General features: G+C 40.9%; 1 protein-coding gene across 2 annotated transcripts in view; it reads left to right on the plus strand.

The window, feature by feature from the left end:
- Window positions 1-17,499, plus strand: part of zdhhc9 (zinc finger DHHC-type palmitoyltransferase 9) — a 31,607-nt gene extending 14,108 nt beyond the window's left edge. For both annotated transcript variants that reach the window (XM_040016654.1, XM_040016653.1), the window contains exons 3-9: window positions 3,777-3,935; window positions 6,393-6,530; window positions 6,738-6,786; window positions 7,439-7,541; window positions 11,661-11,764; window positions 11,921-11,993; window positions 14,738-17,499. In XM_040016654.1, coding sequence (XP_039872588.1) covers window positions 3,777-3,935; window positions 6,393-6,530; window positions 6,738-6,786; window positions 7,439-7,541; window positions 11,661-11,764; window positions 11,921-11,993; window positions 14,738-14,920 — 809 coding nt within the window. In that variant the 3' untranslated portion in view covers window positions 14,921-17,499. The remainder of the gene's footprint in view (window positions 1-3,776; window positions 3,936-6,392; window positions 6,531-6,737; window positions 6,787-7,438; window positions 7,542-11,660; window positions 11,765-11,920; window positions 11,994-14,737) is intronic.
- The last annotated feature ends 2,231 nt before the right edge of the window (window positions 17,500-19,730 follow it).

Here is a 19,730-nt window from a genome sequence, read left to right on the forward strand (position 1 = left end):
CATTTGATTAAAAGCGATATCACCATTATTACCATTATCTTATCCACATGTTTCTCAGTCTGGACTAAATTGTTTGCAACATGGCTTTGCCCACTTCTAACAATTGAGAAGAGCTCAGGGATAAACACAAACACAGGAAACTGTTAAAGGAAACAGTGTTTACATCTACAGAAGAATGTCAACACTCTAGATCAAGAAGATAGAGCAGCGTTTATGTCTTTTAAATACCAGTTTAAATTGCAGCTTTGACAAATCTTTAACAGCCTGACAAGACCACATGCTATGCAATTGGGTTTATTTGTACTATTACAAGTAAGTTATCTTGAGCACTACCTGTCACTAGCAAACAATGGAGAGACACGACCAGTGACTAGCTGTGTAGCATTTAGCAGCTAAAGAGCCTCAGGCACAGCTGAAAACTAAAGGCTGAGCCTAAAGAGGAGCAAGAACCTGACCTACATTTGGCAGGTAAACACAAGCACGACTCCATGTGAACAGTATTGTTGCTAATTAAGAAACGAACAAGGTTTTTTGTTGCTAGTGCCAGTGTAGGTGTAGTTGCAGATTTAATTATATTTTTGGGAATGTTTGAAGAGGCTTTATTTGCATGAAATACACTCATTAGTCACTTTGTTAGTTATACGTTGCTAGCACCAGATTGGGGCCTTTAAGGATCAATGTGTTGACAGATGGTCTTCTGCATGTTTATGGTTATTTGAGTTACTGTTGCCTTACTATCACCTTGAAGGAGTCTGGCCATCGTCCTCTGACATAAATGTGGTATTTATGCCTGAAAAACTGCTGCTCTCTTTTTCAGGGGGTCTTTCTTTGTTGTACAGATGTTCGTACAGGAACATCAGCAGTTTCTGAAATACTCAGAGCGCCCACTCTGGTATCAACGACCACGCCACTTTCAAAGTCACTTAAAAAAAATCTTACTTACCCATTCTGGTGCTAGACCTTGTAACCAGGTCTACCCCTCTGCACTGGAGTTCCTGCTGTGTGATTGACTAGATATTTGTATTAGTGAGCAATTGAACAGGTGTATTCTGGTATCTTTTCAAACCTTTGGCTTTTGACACAAATTTCAAAAATACAGTGGCTACGTGATTGTAAAGTTTTAATTATTTAAAAAAAACCAAAGTAATAAATAGTAAAAAGTAGCATGTGACCTCACCTTACCAGGTGTGGCAGTCCAGCGCCTGCCCTTGTAAGCAGAGCTATTCAGTATCAGTGCTGATAATGCCATAGTCACAAGTCTCTTATCTAGATAGATTTAAATGTTTAGTCAGCGACGTGTCTAGTGGTTATTGCAGCTCAGGTGCTTTTACATCGTTGTCATCCAGGGTGTTGCACACAGCGGCGCGTGTCTGTGTGTCAAAGGACACCCAGAGGTGTGGATTGCAAACTAGGTGGAAGTAGTTAAAGTATTTAGGAGGGATAAAATATTTCACTATATATGTTTGCTAAACAGTGAGCAGACAGCCTCAATCTGCTGGTTTATTTATTCTTGTTATACTTTAGATTGCTAAAAGTTGGGTGTGCTCATCCACAAATGTAGAGCTTAGTTTAAAATACAGTTTTTCTTAGAAAAGAGAAATTGCCCTTTTGTTCTTTATGATTTTTATTTGTATTTTCATGCTGCTATATTTGTTTAGTATCCAGTGCTCTCTCTTTGCCTCCCTCCCTCCCCGTGTGGCTGCTCAGTGTTCTTTGTCTCTGTTAAAGATTCTCAGCATCCTTCAGCCAGCATGCGCGTTCCCTCGCTCCGTGTACGAAGCATGGGCGTGGACCGGTCTCTTTCGAGGACAGATGAGGCTTATAAAAAAGGCTAGGGCACTCGGCTCTCTGGGATTGGGTTAGCTGGCATCAAGTGCTGCTGTCATCATGACCGTGACTCATCGTGCTCGTTCGATGATGCTGATGATGCATGCATGTTTGTGCTGTTAGCTCTGAAACAATTAGTCAAAGGATGGAAAATTCGCTGCCTATTTTAGTGATCTATTACTCATTTGAGTCATTTCTTTACGCAACAATACCACATCGATCCTCTGGTGATGTTTCGTCGCTTTAATTTGTATTGAGTGACAAACACCAAACTAATTTTGGTTTATCAGTTTTTATTGCTTTTTTTCTCTCAGTGTGGATTTTACATTCAGATTGACAGTTTTAAATGTTTCAGTGAGCTTTCGAGTTAGGATGTGGCGTCGAGTTGCTGAGCTACCCGGTTCCAAACAAACTAAGCATCTGTTTGTGGTAGTTTCATTTCAAATATGCTGCCAGCAGTGTCAGTTTTCTTTAACCTGAGGTAAAAAATAATAATTTCTGTACTTCCGAAAAGGTAAATCTATACGTTTAAATAACCTCACTGGACATCCTCTCTTTTGCAGCAGACTTGCTTTATGTTTTCTTTGACCTTGTATGTATCCTCTCACAGCATTCCCAAAGCCTTGTACCTTTCCACATAAGACATCTCGGCAACCTTCTTCAAATATGAAGCTGTTATTGACATAAACACTATTAAAGCAGGTCACATGACCGCATTATGCCAGCTTAAATTACGCAGTTTGGTACCAACTTCATCAGCCCACACCTTCAGATATTAAACAGTATGTTTTTATGTGTTAGGATAGCTGTTGTAAGTGTGGGAGTGCTAAAAGCCAGTTGAGCAAGCGAGCAGGGATGTTAAAGAAGCCTCTGCAGCCCCGATGCTCTGTCCCTTCTGCCTGTTAGCAGCAGTCCCCAGGGGGAAAGCTAATACGAGGAGAGGCATCTTCTCGGAATATATAATGCCACGAGCAGATTGAGCTTTGCTACCCAAGGGAGTGGCATCATTCCCTGTGAGTGGTGACTCATAAATTTATTCTTCACTACTTTATCCTGAAAGCCACTAAATCCCATATTCTGTGGGTGCATGATGCCAAGTATTTGTTGCTGTCACAATCTATGAATTTATGTCCCAGGGATGTTTTTAATAGAAGCCTGAAAATGTGCTCGTTTCACTGATTTGTGCAGAAACTGCTTTGTTTTACTTAAGAGATCTTCATTTAGGACTCTATACAAATGATAAGTATGCATTTTAGGCTTTTCCCCCTTAGCATCTCTGAACACTTTCTCAAACCCAGATAATTTCATTTCCACAGAAAGCACTTTTTTAAAAAAAAATCTTAATGAATCCCCAGGAAGTCAAATAAGTATGCTTTCTCTTTTCCATTAACTCCACATTCACGCCTGTCCACTGCGGCATGTTAATGGTAGATTTCTTCCTCGCAGCTACTCTGCGGGGTTATTCAACTGTGTGATCATCGGCTTGCGCGTATGATCTCCAGATCCCGGAGTGTAAGATAATCAGAAACATCCAAAATTGTCACAAGCAAACAGTATGTCAGAATTTGTTGTTTGATAGCTGCTGTGCAGGCATAAGATTACTGTGAAATATGGCCATTCCAGTGATAGGAAGCTGTCCAAATGGAGAAAGATATGGTGCTTTATAGTTGCAAATAAAAAATATTGACAGTTAAACAGCCCACCTATACTGTACTGAGTGACAGTTCTTGGTGAATGACATCCTCAAGGTTCAGCTGTCGTGATTTATGTCACTAATTCTCACATTAGAGCTCCTGTCCAATGCAATCCAATGCACAAATCATGTTTAACGCTGTCTGAGGATTTCATTTGTTGCTGTGTTGTGCTGACTGTGATTAAATATGATCTCTTAGAGTAATTTATATTATGTCATCCACATTGATTTAATGTTTTTCTGTTCGCTTCCACAGAGGCTGCCAATGGGAACGTCCCCGCAGGGCAGCGACCCCCGCCCCGAATCCGCAACGTTCAGATCAATAATCAGATCGTCAAGCTCAAGTACTGCTACACGTGCAAGATCTTCCGACCACCTCGAGCGTCCCACTGCAGCATCTGCGACAACTGCGTCGGTAAGAAGTCTCATCTGATCTGCCGTCGTTTGTTACGCTGCTCAGAAAGGCTTCACAAAAGGAGAAAGATGAGATGGGTTTATTTCAGGCGTGCAGAAATAGAAAGGTGAGCAAGGAGAAAAATAGCTCGCTGACATGATGGCGATTACTGATGCCTCATCCTTAATTACCTCCGTGCATTCGTTTGTCACGGTGAAAAAAAGAAATGTTAGCTTTATAAATATACGCAGAAGCGGACGGGGTGTAAAAGTTTTAGAAAAACATTCGTGAGGGGATTTATTTTTTTTTTTTTTTAGAATGCCCTTTAAGTTTTGAAGGCCGTGAATTTGTGGTGCATTGTGATGCTTTGTGACGCGTGTGTGTAGCTGTGTCATCTCACAGCCCTGCAGATTAGCAGTGATTTGGTAGCCGATGAATGAAGAATGTGTTTGAAGGGAGCGTAGACTCACAGGCGACGAGAGAGGAGACAGTGGAGGCTCAGTGAGGAAATAAGTGCTCAGTCATTGTGAACACTGGTTCATCTGTGTCCACCTGCTGTAGAAACGCACACACTCCCAGCGCTAGCATTACACAACTGCATTCCTGTGACCCTCTTTTACTGCAGAGGTTTTTGTTCCCTCCTCACCTTAACTTTGCTCATACTGATGGAAGTCTCAGAGAGAAAACAGCCACTCCACTATTATAAGATGCAAATGCACAGTTTTGTAGTCCTGCACATAAAGTCTGGGGTGAAGGTGTTGGTCTCTGAATAACTGCACATATTTTATTCAGTGACTCGCGCTGCAAAAAGAAAAAGAATATGTGAGACTTTTAATCAAGTTTAAGTGCTTATAGATTTATTATGGAGTGAACAGTGTGGATGATTGTTGTGCTGCTGCACTCCATATGCAACCTGCAAATCTGGGGCAATCAAAGTAAACACAACATGCATAAATGGAAGCTGATGTTTGTCCATATGAAATGGTCTTTTTACACTTGTTTGCTGTTTTGTTTGCATCCCAATAACTGCTAAAATCTATCTTTTACCTGAGCTACTTTTCTGTCTGCTTATATTGTCTTTGGGTTTCAGTAGGGATGCGTCTATATATCACTTTGGCCAGTTTGTTAGGTACACCTGTTCAACTGCTTGTTAACATAAATATCAAATAAGCCTGTCACGTGGCGGCACCACGATGCTTTCATCTATTAGAAAATGGTCAAAATGAGCTGTGGAGGTTCAAACTGAGATGAGAACAAAGAATAAAGGCGATTTAAGGTCAGAAAATGAGAAAATATAGAAGTTCTCTTTGCATAAATGACTTATGGATAAGTGACTTATAGTCTTGCCAGAGGTCAGGGGAGAGTGTTTCATGCTCACAGGAAGGCAGCAGTAACTCAAATAACTAATAATTACAATCAAGGTATGCAGAAGAACAACTCTGAAAACACAACTCATTGAACCTTGAAGCAGACGGGCTACAGCAGCAGAAGAACACACTGGGTGCTACTCCTGTCAGCTACGAACAGGATACCGAGGCAACAATTTGCACAGGCAAACCAAAGCTGGGCAGGAGAAGACCGGAAAAACATTGGCACAATTTCTGCTTTGATATTTAGATGATATGGTCAGAGTTTGGTTAAATGACATGAAAGCACGGATCCATCCTGCCAATCCAACAGAGCACCTTTGGAATATGGTGGAATGGGAGATTTAGGATTTGTGCTAATGTAACAGACTATTTATCGTCGTAGATTAGCTGAGGGTTTTGGTTTTAGTGGGTAAAAAATCTGACCAAGTGCTAGAGTGAAAGTTTTGAGATCACCACAAACATTAGCTTTCATCCTCTGTGCGTCTGTACTAAATTTCATGATTATCCCTCCATTACGAGTTAAGACATTTCAGTGAGAGTCATGCTACTCATCTGCGTTTTATACACTCCTATCATTCATTTCCAGCTCGTTGCTTTACATTTAGCGACTACTTTATCCCAAAACAGCTGGAATACAAATATAGTCATCTTGGGTCAACATTTGCATTGTGTTCCATAAATATAAGAATCATCCACGGGTCCACTTGAATCTACAAACCGGTTCACATCCTGTCTGTTTGCCTCCGTGTTTACTTGATATTGTTGTGAAACTTCATCTGGGGATTGCAGCGGTGTCGGCTGCGGAGGAAAGTGTAAAGTAAGATGTTTACTTTCATTGTCCATTTGACCCTGCCCTGCTTTCATATGGCTCTCCTCCAGCTGATAGAGGAGCAGCCACAAAGAGGAAGCGATCACTATATTTAGATTCAGAAGCTGAGGCATAAAGCAGCCTTTGACTGAAAGACTGTTATTGAAATTTGTGTATTTTTAACATTCTTTTGATTCCCAAAATTGTCTACTCTCCAAGAAAGCTTGTTTTTCAGGTTCGGGAACATTTTACATATTTATAGTTCCCCTTTTGTTCTTTTTTTCTTCTTCTTTCCCTCAGACCGTTTTGATCACCACTGTCCATGGGTGGGCAACTGCGTGGGCAAGAGAAACTACAGATACTTCTACCTGTTCACCCTGTCACTCTCCCTGCTCACCATTTATATCTTCACCTTTGACATCGTCCACGTGGTCATGCGTAAGTATCCTGTCATTCAACTGGCCAATCAGAGAGAACACATGAGCCTAATCTGTAGCCACACCACATCATCCTGCTTCCTTCTTTTACTGAACATAGGATGAGACAGACAAACTGAAAGAGTATTTCCTCATATGGATGATAAGCTCTGGGTTTATTACCTTAATAACAATAACGACCTTGTAATTTCTGTTTCCCTGTCCACAGGCTCAATGAATGGTGGCTTTTTGAACACTTTGAAGGAAACACCTGGAACATATCCTTTAAAACTGAGTGTGTGGGTGATATGTTTGCTGGATTTTCATGAACACCAAAAACTGTACAGCCTTTGCCCAACCTTAGCATAGCTAAGTTAACAGAACTCTCATTTTCTGCAATTGAAGATAAGCCGCTAAACTGTGACAAATAAAAAGAAAAAAATTACAACTTGCTCATATTTTGCACAGACCCTTCTGCAAGATTCTCATTATAAAATAATTCACCTGGAAACACTCTAAAATCATCCTGAGACTGTGGCATCAGGCCACACACGGAGATAATCTTAGGCTTGTAGTTACCTAGCTACAGCCCGTTAAAACCTGCAGATTCATTGATGAGAGGCAAGAAATAAGTGTCTGTTTATCTGCCTTTTCTCATGTTACAGAAATATTAGAAATTTTAATGGAAAAAAAATCTTTAAAGTTGTTGCATATTTCATGGATTAACATTTTAATTAAGTTATTTCTAAATAGTCTTATTTTTTCTCCTTTTTGCACAGTTAGAAGGTAAAGCCGCTTCTTTCATCGCTCTGTGTTCTTCCACTGACATTCGCTGCCTTTAATCATGTTACATCATTTTTTGCTACGGTTTAATCAGTAACCTCGAGTCAGCCAGAAACATCTGTTACTGTTTTCTTAACTGGAGCTCACTGTGCTGGAGGTGCTGGTGTGTTTCTTCACCCTGTGGTCAGTGGTGGGACTGACTGGCTTCCATACCTACCTGATCTCTCTCAACCAGACCACCAACGAGGATGTAAGTACTTTTTTATTCTTGTTGTTTTTTGTTGAATAACTGCTCAGGTCTACAGTTCATTTTGGTTCGAGTCGAGTCTCAGTTAGTCCATTCTTTATTCTTTATTATTATTTATTGTTTTCATAAAAAATGAAGATGGAAAATGACAGATGAACTCCTGAAATAATTAGGCAGCAATTGCTTTATGAGCGCACATACAACATTGGTTCCCCCGTACCCATAAAAGACTAAAACAACTGAGAGTGAGAAAACTGGGAACTCTGCATGCTCATATGGTTCGACGTTTCAGTTACAAGGCAGGTCCCAGCTAAAGCATCTCGTGCTCTGTCGTCTTTTTTCACTCAAATGGAGACCGTAATTTGCAAAGTAACATCATGTAAGATGAGACGAGATGGTCTGGGACATTCACAGCAGTAGAGTGGACAGAGCAGGAATAAATAGGTGTAGCATAATCTAACAACAGAACTACTATATAAAAACAACTAGAAGAAAAATGTACGCTCTAAAAAGCAGAAGAAATATATGAATTAATAATAATACAACTGACATTTTAGATGCCTCGTAGCAGCAAAAATCGAATGTTTCATAGTGCAGTGGCTGCATGTTAATAGCAGCAAATACTGAGTATCACACATGTGTACCTTTAGTGAGTCTGACAGCACCTGGGTGAAAACACCTCCCAAATCTCGCCTTCACACTGTCACTGAAGGAGTTGCTCATAGCTGTCAGAGTGACTTGAATGGGGTGGGAGGTGTTGTTTAACGCGTGATGACAGTTTAGCCACCATTCTCCTGTCACTCATTACCTCTACTGGACCACTAACTCCATTCACACTTGTTGGTTATTGAGGCCATACAGTCATTAGGAAAGTTTACTGAGGCGGTCCTGCAGGCATCTGAGTTATTTTGGAACCAAAGAAGTGACGCACTGCAAGTCATTACAAGAATACAGATTGAGCTTTGTCCATCTTTTATGTACAGTCTATTCTGCTTACACTTTGACAGACAATTATCTCATTTATTTTATTTTTCCAAGTTTTCTGCAACTATACTCTGATTCTTCAAACTTTATTTTTTGTCACATAACAACAGAAATAGATATTTGGCAGAATTCAGTGAGCTGCCTACTCTGTAGGCTGCATTTGCCAAGCTGATCCTACACAGTGTTTGGAGCATCAGTTTAGTGTTCGAGTGGGTTTCATAGACTTGCATTAGTCCAAGTGAACCGCTGCTCAGACCAGTTTACGTTTACATTTCATTAAATCCACATGTGGCTTAACACATCTGGTCAAGCTGCATCTGGATTAACACGGAGACACATTTACTCGTCTCTGTGTTTCTTTGCAGCCTTCTCATTTTTGGAGGAACGTGTACGACTATTTCAGCTCAGAGGAAGGCGATAATACAGCTAAAGCTGTTTGTTACCTGCCAGAAACCCTCGAGGGGAATATGGAGAGGCGTTTATTCTCAGTTCTTTAATGCCCCATTAGGAGCACTGAAATGCTTTGGGGTTGAACAAAGTCCAACCCCACTGACCAATAATAGAGATGAAGATAAACGCACATATTACAGTAATGCTCGGATTTTTAAGAGTGATGGGTTAGATGTGTTTTCTGGTGAGGTCTTGGTTTATATCTTGAAGGTAATGGTCAGGTGGATACATAATTAGGATAAATCACAGTTTTAGCAACGTTGTGATCGGGCAGATTGGCTTCCTGTGGCTGTAAAGATAAACATGCATCACCGTGGTCCAACACTACAATTTCTAAGACCAGAGAGCTGTTACCTTGACAACAGCTCCTCCTCGTTCAGCGCTGAAGGACAGAGGGCTGGTAAACTGTAGCTCGTTAAAACAAGGTTGGTATATTGTAAACAAAAGAAAAGCAAATAAAGTGTCTGACGACCAACAGGAAGAAAACAGAGACATAAAAAAAATGAGATATTAACTCACTCTCATTTAAGAGATTGTACACACAGAATTCACCAGCTTGTTTGTTATTTTTCTGTAAAGGTTAATGCTTTATTTTTTATCTAAATCAGGAACACTGAGACAGAAAACCGCCAGCAGGAGCAGCTTATTCTGCTCAGACTCTCAGCCATGCGACAAATTGTTTGCAGTTGGACTCCTCTCAGCCAACCAGCAGGCTGATGGAGCGTAATGATCTAAAAATATGCACGAAAAGCTTCTGTACTTAATAAAAGCACTGACAAAATGAAGCTGAAATAAGTCGAAAACAGACGCGCCGGTCTCTTTCTCCCAGCTTGCCAACTACATTTAGAAAAAGCTTCTCCGGCTGAATGAGGAGGAAAAAAGTATTGATTGGTTGGCCACATTAGTCGTTACTGAGTCGTTATGTAGTCACTGCACACAGAAACACAGAGTCAGGCTGATGCGAAGCAGATGATGAGCGGCGGACATGCAGGTGGATGAATTCACAAAGGGAGTAATTTGCGTTGCGTCTGTGCAAATATACTGACATTAAACAGCACGTGTTCTTTAATGGAGGCTTTGTTAGCCCAGATCTAACTGCAGAGGCTCTGACGAGAAGCAGCAGCAGCAGCAGCAGCAGCGATGTGGTGGGAGGTTCTAGATGGCTGAAAGCAAGAGAGTGCACTCATACTTTGTTGTAATGATTAATTTATAATTCCCCTTCTTCTTTCCTGTGGGATGGCTGGCCTCATTTTTTCCCCATTTAATCTGTGATAAAGCAGTGGAATGTGCACCTAAAACATGTAACGTTGCTTCAGGAGTTGAAACAATAGCTGTCAGCCCAGCTGTTTCAATATCTGTGATTGGGCTAATAATAGATGCATCGATACCTGCAGGGGCCGGGCACGGCGCCAGAAACACTGCTGTGGCAGAGACGAGGAGGGGGAGTGAGAGGAGAGAGGGAGGAGAAGGCGAACAGGGGAAGGAAGGCACCTTGGGTGTTATGGTTGCTCTGGTCTCCCCGTAGGACGACGCATGCTCGATGAAGTGTGTCACACATGCAGACACACGGAGGCATGTGTGAGGCGCCTTGTGTGCAGGCTCCTGACCTACATCTATGACGCCTAAAATAAAGCTTTTTGTCAGTCCTGCTGGAGGGTCAGGGAGTGCATGCTCTGCTGCGAACAAAGAGACGAGCCTTTACAACGATTACAGATGCACTCACAGATGCATTCAGTCTGCTTTATCTACGTTTCCTGTTTTTAAAAAAAATCAAATCTAATGTGGCTCTAATGCAAAATCTGCAAATAATTGTTGTCCACATTGAAGGTCATTGGATTATAATGGAAATATTTGTTTTCTGTTTTGTGTATTTTATTTTATGATGTTGTGTAACTGTGCCAGATTTATTCACACGAGAATTTTTTTTTTTAAATCTGCACTCATTGCACTTTTTGATATTAAATGCAGCAGGGGGGTGATTCCTCTGGTTCCAAAAATGAGCTGTATTAAAAGTATCTAATAGCTTGTTTCAGGTCTTATTTAATGGAAAATTATGTTAATTTTGGAGCTAAATAGACTATAAACTTGTGCATGATTAAGGTCCAGGTTTCTCCTATATATGAAAGCAGTGTCCTTGATTTCTTCTTTCAGGTATTTAAAAGAAATTTGTTTTAAAATTTGTCTTTGCAGGAAATATTCCTAAAGATCCTAAAAATTATAGGCGGTGTCAATAAAATGATGCACAGATTTGTATTTGTATTAAAAAAAGCAGCTATATATGCATAGCATAGCATATATGCATAAGTAAAATAATGTTTTAACCCCTTAAGCCCCCAAAAAAGCTGCTGTGTAGTGGTTTTATTGCAGAAGAAAACCTTAGTATGAACTCAGATTTTTAATGAATGAATAAAGTGGTTCTAATCTTCCATTGCCCTGCCTGTTTGTACCCATCAGCACATAGATTTCCCAGTAAATCAGTATTCATTAACTCCTGACAAGCTAGATTTTAGTGGGTCAAACCCAACACTGTGGGGATAACTTCTATAAATGGAAGTATGCTTTTGAATAAGGTATAAGCACAGGGAAAATCTTCATGAAAGAAAAGTGAGTGCTACTGCGGACGATTGATAGTTTGGCAGGGTTTGCTTCTTCACTGATTTATGTTGTGGTGAATTTTGTTTTGCATAGATTAAAGGATCCTGGTCGGGAAAGAACAGAGGCCAGAACCCTTACAGCCACGAGAACATCATCAAAAACTGCTGTGAGGTGCTGTGTGGCCCGACATACCCGAGGTAACTGCTTATTGTATCTTGGGCTCACAGATTTTGGGTTTTTTTTTGGTCATTTTGTCAGTGCAAGACTGTTTCCCGCACTGTTGTCTGAGCTTGGTGGCATTGCTTTGTTTTGATGACTAATGAGCAGAATGATTGCTTCGTCTCACCCTACAGCGTCTTGGACAGAAGAGGACTACTGCAGGAGGATACACTCATTTCCTCCAGCAACCCCTTGCCACAAACTACGGTGAGTGCCCACAAACACACACACATGCACTCTTTCTCATTGTAGTCTCCTCATTCAGACACACCGATTCGTGAGTGGATGGAGGCTGCAAAGCACAGAATAATGAATATAGAGCAGACATAAAACAGTTGAAACCACTTAGAATTGAGAGAAGAAAGGAAGTGTGTGTGTGTGTGTGTCAGAGAAGGGCCATTTTGTGCCTCTTCTTAGCATACAGATGCTGGCGTTTTGCATTCACTCGTGTTTGTTCCACTACTTTAAATGCGAACAGGACCACTATAGTCAGGATTATTTCCATCTGCAGTAATTTATATTGGGTATTATAGCTCTGTTCTGGGACCTCCTCGCCCTTTTATGTACAAAAATGGAGCAGCAAGACCTGCACAGAATAGAACACTGGTTCTGGTTAAGCCAAATACAGCATGAAAGGGGGAGATGAAGCGCAAGTGGGTCACAAAGTGGCTTGCAGATGCACAGCAGCTGAGGACCGGTGAAAGCCACTTAAACAGCGCAGCCTGTGTAAGATTTGTTGTTTGTATGTGTGGACGGGTATCAGCTGAACTATTAGCTAACATGTGCTTTCACTGAGGTCACGTGATCAGCTGGGATTGAGGCTGAGCTTGACTTCAAGATCTGCTTTTTACTTTTAGATATATTTTGTGGGCTTTTTAGGCTTTTTTTGATAATGTAGGACAGTGGAGAGAAAATGGGAAAGACCAGGGAAAGCTGCACAACAAATGGCCTCGCGGTGCTTTTACCTTATGGCGTATGGGTCGCCTGCTCTATCCAGTTGGCTAAACCGGCGTCCTGTACACCTGCTTAAACTAACACTATACAGAGCAGGCATTTAAGTCTTGGAAATGTTAAAGTTGCCCAAGTGAAAAATCCTGTAACTGTCGCTGTGTCCATCCATGGTGGTTTAATACTTTTCTAGTTGTGCTGCAAACAATAATTGCATTTTTGGAAGTGCACTTACTTTTAAATGGTGTGTTGGGATCTTTTCTGTGCCTATATGGGTTCTCTCCAGGCATTCCTGCTTTCTTGCACAGTCCAAACACATGATTTGGTTGTCTGCATCACCGTGCTAGCCCTGTGGTGGATTGGCAGCCTGTCCAGGTTGTCCTGTGACAGATGAGATGGGCTCCAGCCTCCCTGTGACCCTGAATTGAATATGCACTTGGATGATTAGTGTGTTTTGCTGCATATGAAATCATGTATACTATATAATAAATGTGTTCTGAGATCTCAAAATGGACATCGAAACAAATACATGGTGTTCAAAAAGATCTAGATGAAGTACTCAAGTTGAAAAATCTTTACTGGCATACATTGTGTTGAGAGCAAAATGATGTGACAGCGGTCAGTGAAAACCCAACTCACCAAGCCCTTTGAGGGATGGATTCAAAATTACACCAAAAATCAAAGTTAAGATTGTTGAAGTTATTGTTTTTGATAAAGGAATTAGTTCCAGCAAAGGAGAAGAAGAATCACAAAGAGATTTTTATAAATTATATAGTTTTAAAAATGGTCCTAAAGAGGAAATCCACAGCTTGCACTTGAAGTAAACCAATAAATGATCCAGCAGTACTCAAGCACTTCACGGCATTGGGTAGGTGTCTTCTCTGTGAGCTTTTTCAGGTTTTATTGTTTTACATTGATATTTCTACATTTATTTTATTATCTGACTGATTTTAACTGGGTTCGGAAAATGTGATGAGGCACACGTTTGTTCATCAAAGCCCAGAATAAGCTGTTACTGAAGTACCAATAAAATAAAACAACACAACTTTCAACTTTGAATTTGACTTCAGTCTTTAAAAAATTAAAAGCTGAGCCAAAGGAAGTCAGTACAATATCAGTAACGCGTGACCTTTTAGTACTCTGTCGTCACTGAGCTGAACTTTAAGTGGTGATTTTAGCCGTTTTTCCACTGAAAATGAGCGCCAGCCGACAGTGTTTTGATGGAATGACTCAGTGTATCGCTGCTATTGCTTCATTACAATCTGTTGTGATGGCAATAACGACCTCTGTTGTACTCGGTCTTACCACAAAGGCTTCTGAGTGCTTTAGCGGGTGTTTTTATGTCACAGTTGAGCACACCTGCACAAAACCTGCAGGTGTGCAGCTCAGATCAAAATGATGGCGGCATTCAGGGTTGGGTGGGGTCCAAACCATGAGTTCAGAGCACGCCGTTTTATCTTTTTGTTTTTTAATTTAGCAACTCTCTATCTCTTCCTAATATAGAAAATGTAAATGTGATAATAGTATATGAATTTCTAATATAAAAGGAGCGACTGCGTTGTCTCCACCCAGTCTGGAACAAAAGAAAGATTCGCCTGTTTTATGTTCTTCTTCCTGTTAATCATCTGATTCAGATCAGTTTGTCGTTACTGCATCTTTTCAGCTTGCTGTCCTCTAGGGAAGAGAATTGCACATCAATTCCAGTTAATAGCTGGTACGAAATTGCTCAATCTATCAAAACCGTGTGCCGCCCAAGTCTAACAGCTCCTTTTATTAGCAGTGGCGTGTTTGGTTTTTTTTTTTTTTTTTTTTTGTTTCTTTGGGGGGGTTGCTGTCAAACCGGTGGCAGTCAGGCTTTTGCACACCCAAGTCAAGTGCAAGTCTCACTTTATTCTAACTCAAAATAATATTACAGCATTGATAATACCACTGATTGCAGCAATATTGGCACTGCTATAAACCCCACAGTTTCAGTGACCATGTTCATTGTCCTCTCCCTACAGAAAACCACAGCTCCGCTCATCCCCAACGAGCACACACCTGATGATGCCAAGCCGAGCATTGCTGCCTCTGCGGAGAAGAGCGCCTCCCCGAAAGAGGAGCACCCTGCAGCTACGAAAGTCCCACCCCTGGCTTCACCTGAGACTGATGCAGAGACTTCCATCGCCAAGGAAAGGGCCCATTAGCTGCATTAGAGGGCGGCTCTCATCGGGGCTGCTCCTCCAGCATCCTGCCTGGTCAGGAACTGAAGCATTAATAATCAATGTCTGACTACTGTGAGGAGGACTCAGTTATTCTCCGGACTCCTGCCCATCAATCCCTCAGAAGAGCGGAGATTTTGCTGCAGCTCCTCCTCTTCCCTGCTTTTTCTCACTGGTAGCTGCAGAGGAGTTTGATTGACATTCACTCCTGCAGGAGAAGTAATTAAATGGAAAGTCAGCAGCTTCCCGTCTCCTGAACACTGCATGGAAAAAAAAAAAAAAACGCATAGGGGGGAAAAAGCTGCTGGGGTGCCGCAGAAAAGACACTCCCCAAGCTCTCGACAGCCCCTCAGTTCGCCCGTGGGCTTCCTCTGACTGTCAGTACTCAAGTATGTTTATATTTAAAATAGCGTAATGACATTTATTATAAGAGGCCAGTTCAAATATCCTTGCAAGTCTCTGGCAAAAACAGAAGCTATCACTTCTGGACATGTGTACAACTTCATACATACAGTCGGTTTATGTTGTGCATACATTACACGCCCTATGCAAACCACAAGAAGGCTGGAGAAGCAGCTTTGAGAAGAGTGTGGTGATAAAGGGTTTCACCTTTCAGTCGGAGCTCCTGATGTCCAGGCAGCAGGAGAACGTGTGAATCCTTAGCTGAGAAATTCATTTAAGGCTCCTTCCAGGCAAAGTCTACCTTGTTCTCTGATACTGCTGCATTCAAGTACTGGTGTCACTGATGTGCATCTTTTCTTAACAAAGTGATCTCATCCAGACCAACGCCTGTCCTTTCATTTTTTTACGTTATTTTCTTTTTTATCTAATCAAGGATGTAGTGTGCCATCGGCGCTCTGAAACAGATGACACTGAGTCACGCACATTTAAAGTCTCATATGTGAGAAAAGGCCTGATGAGCGTAGAGACACTCGTAGTACCAGTGCCTTAATGTAACGGTTGCATCCATCTGTAGCAGCTGAGGTTCACCAACAGAGGAGCCCTTCAAATCATTAATCCAGTGCTAACCTGTGGAGGTGATATAGAGGAAAAAGAATGAATCTTCTACTTAACACTACAATTTTTATGTTGTTGACAAACTGTGAATTTTCCAAATCTGAGAAGGAATAATCACTATTTAGCTGAAAGGATCACAGAGACCTGTGGTGAGTTTATGTTGCTGCGTTTTAAAATATCGCAGGTCACTGAAAAAGAGCTTGTGAGAAATAAACAACTAAGCAAAGCCATCTTTTAACTGCAGGTTGCTTCAGCAGCGATAGATGTGCTGAAAACTCAGCTGCTGGGTGAGGATGAAAGAACGAAGTGTGTAGCCAGAGTTAATTATTCAGCCTTTGAGCTCCTCCTGATCTTCCTCCCAGTCCTCTCTCTTCCTGCCGTGTTCTGCCTCTGTAGAAAAGTCTCATATCTTACTCCTCTCCTCCTTTTACTTGCACAGTTTTTTTTTTTTTTTTGTACAGTACGCCCACGACCGGTGCAGCTTTCGCTGCAACCAGCTGTGTCAGGCTCATTATCGCAGAGAATTTTTTTTTAAAAAACAAACTTTTATCCTCACCCCCCTACGTGTCTTTTATTTTTGCTTTGGTCACAACGATCGCCTGAGGGTACAGCATCTGTGCAAAGACCAATCAGAGAAGGAGTCAAGCAGATCCTTTGTATTAATTGATGTTAGCTGATAGTGAGAGTTAGTGATTGTGCCGTATGCAAGACAGAGTTTGTGTTTGTGAAATACACTTGTGTAGAAGTTTTAGCACCGTATCAGACTCTAAAATCAAGGGTAGAGAATAAAGTTTAGGGTGAATTGAGGACGGGGCATGCCATCATTTTTATTTAACTGTCAGACTTTACAGCTTTAAAAACTTGATGGGGTAAAAGCATTAAAACTTTTTCAACCAATTTTTTTGTCGGTTCATTAACTCGTTCATTCTCTAACTGTTTCAGCTCTCGAGGAATTCTTTCTACCTGCTCTCAGGTAATCCCTGACATGTCTCTGTTGGAGGATGCTGTGAAGTGTGTAATAGTGTAAAGAAGTGTAATTACTGAGTATTTGTTTGGAAAACTCAGAGAAATGCTAAAATTTACAGTAAACCGAGACCTTTTTTTCTTTGTTTTCAACTAAAGCTGAACTTAGTGGGCTTTCTTGTGGAAAGTATTTAAAGATAGTTTGGTGTATTTAATTGTCACCGAGAAGCAAGAATGTATGATGTTCGATTTTTGAGAAGGGGGGGGGAAAAAAAGGGAAGCTCGTGATGTTCAAAGGGAGGATGAAATTTAAGGTTTAGCTGAAAGTCTGCAGACCACAGAGAGGCCGAGCCGAGCTCTTGTATTTATTCCTGTTTTCAAAGCGGGATCAGACGTGAATGCTCTGATCTGATTATTACATTGCATTATGTATACAGATACAGTACTATACCGTTGATGGAACACTTATTTATGTCCACTTTGTTTGGTATCAACACTGTGATATATGTATTTCATTCAATTTATTCACTTCTTTTTACATGATCATTGTGTCTGGTAAATAAAAAAAACATGTTGTCTTATTATAACTTTGTTAAAGTTTTCTTCTGTCAGTGGGAGGCTGCTCAGTTGTTCTTATTTAAAAAGCATTCAGCGGGAGATTTGTTTGATATGCAGGGTAATCACAAACCGCTGAATCATGGAAGAGAAAAGTTAACACAAAAAAAGAGAATAGATGGGGAAAAACACCCTTTCATGGAAGCTTGTTTATATCACCGAAATAAATAAATTGGCATCATAAGTCATAATTTCAGTTTATGTAAAAAAAAAAAAAAAAATTCACTATTAACTAATACATTTTGAGATGATTCAAAATTTTAGCTTGCTGTGAATGTTATTGTTGCACCGTTTGTCCACAGCATGTCTTTTATCCTGTCTTCCTTCTCTCACTCTAACCAATCACAGCAGATGGCCCCGCCCCTCCCTGAGCCTGGTTCTGCCGGAGGTTTCTTCCTGTTAAAAGGGAGTTTTTCCTTCCCACTGTCGCCAAAGTGCTTGCTCATAGGGGGTCATATGATTGTTGGGTTTTTCTCTGTACCTATGAAGCGCCTTGAGGCGACTTTAGTTGTGATTTGGCGCTATATAAATAAAATTGAATTGAACTGAATTGAAGAGTGCAATCTGCAAGCTGTTGGCAGTCACAGATGGTATAATAAAAAATGAAAGTAGGCCAGTTTGGAAACGTCAAGAGCAGCGTTTCCATCTTTGCCATCTTGGTTTCAAAAAAACAGGATGTGACGAGGAGGGACCGGCCAGAGCGTGCTCATTGTTCCCACTCATTGGCTAATGACTTCTAATTGAAGTTGTTAGCTGATGTTGTTGGGGTCAAATCAGAAAGTTATCATTTATAGAGCTGAACCAAAGATATCGCCATCTAGTGACCTGTCCGATAAAATGCGCGATTATTGCATCTCTTTGTGGCTTCATTTTTATGATCTGGAATTTACGCCACGCTTACTGTTCATGACGTACTTTATCCCAATATGCTTACTTTACTTACGTCTCCCAGAGTTTGTAAAAGTAGAATAGGAGTCAGAGGCTTCAGCTATCAGCCCCTCTACTGTGGAACCAGCTCTCAGTTTGGATTTTGAACAAACAGACATGAGACAGACATGTTTCCGCTTTAAAGGTTAAACACAAACTTTTCTCTTTGATGAGGCGAACAGTCCGGGCTGACCCTGAACATCACTTAGTTATGCTATAGACTCCTCATGTGACTCCATGACTCCACTCACCACTTTTCCCCTTCCCATCTGTTTATCTGCCACTGCAGTGTGTCACAGTTATTGGGTTTTATTTAATTTGATTTTAAATTTAATGACATAGTTAAATGCTGTCTTCTTTCTGCAACAGTAGGTGTTTTGTCCCATCTTCCTGTGTGCTTTTCTCTTCTCTTTCCCCAAACTGGTCAGAACCGATGACCATCCCTTCCTGAGCCTGGTTCTGCTGGAGGTTTGTTCCTCTTACAAGGGAGTTTTTACTTCCCACCATCACAAAATGCTTGCTCATAGGGAGTCGTCAGATTGCCCGAGCTTTGCTCAAATTACTGTAGGGCATTTAGCTAGCAATATAAAGTACTTTGAAGCAACCTTTGTGATTTGGCACTATATAAATAAACCTGAATTAAACTGAACAAATCAGTCTGGACGAGCACAAACACAACAGCCAATCAGAATCAGGCACAAGTTAGGAAATAACAAGTAATAAATGAGTAAATAAATAATTACACATAACAAATGTGAGCAAAAGCTATTCATGTTTTTTGTGTCCTCAAGCATAATTTATGGTCCCACATCTGTGCACGTTTCCATTTGGACAGCCTGAGAACCTACACAGATATTTAGATGTTGTAGTTTCTTATTCACATGCAGTGTGGTAATATCTGTTGCTTCATACACAGTTTAAATTGTGTCCTCATCATTTAGAACTAGTGTTTCACTTTTCATATAAAGATCAAATAGCAGATGTGCTGCACACCAAACTACAGCATGACTAGATTAAACTTTGTCCTTTTCCTCAGCTGAGCAGCCGCACAGAGCTGCCAGCGTGGGTGTAAACTCCCACAGATGTATATGCTATGTATAAAACATACGAGAAAATGGTTTTCACACAAGGACTCACAGCTAGAAGACCAAAATGTGGGAAAAATAAATCGTGTTTATCCCACAGGCAGATATGATCCTTTAAGATTTACCCAAATCACACTTTTTGAGATATTTTTTCACTGAATTATCATGAAACGGATAAAACATGGAGG

The sequence above is a fragment of the Simochromis diagramma genome, unplaced genomic scaffold, assembly GCF_900408965.1.
Source record: "Simochromis diagramma unplaced genomic scaffold, fSimDia1.1 OVJJ01000685.1, whole genome shotgun sequence".
Classification (NCBI taxonomy): Eukaryota; Metazoa; Chordata; class Actinopteri; order Cichliformes; family Cichlidae; genus Simochromis; species Simochromis diagramma.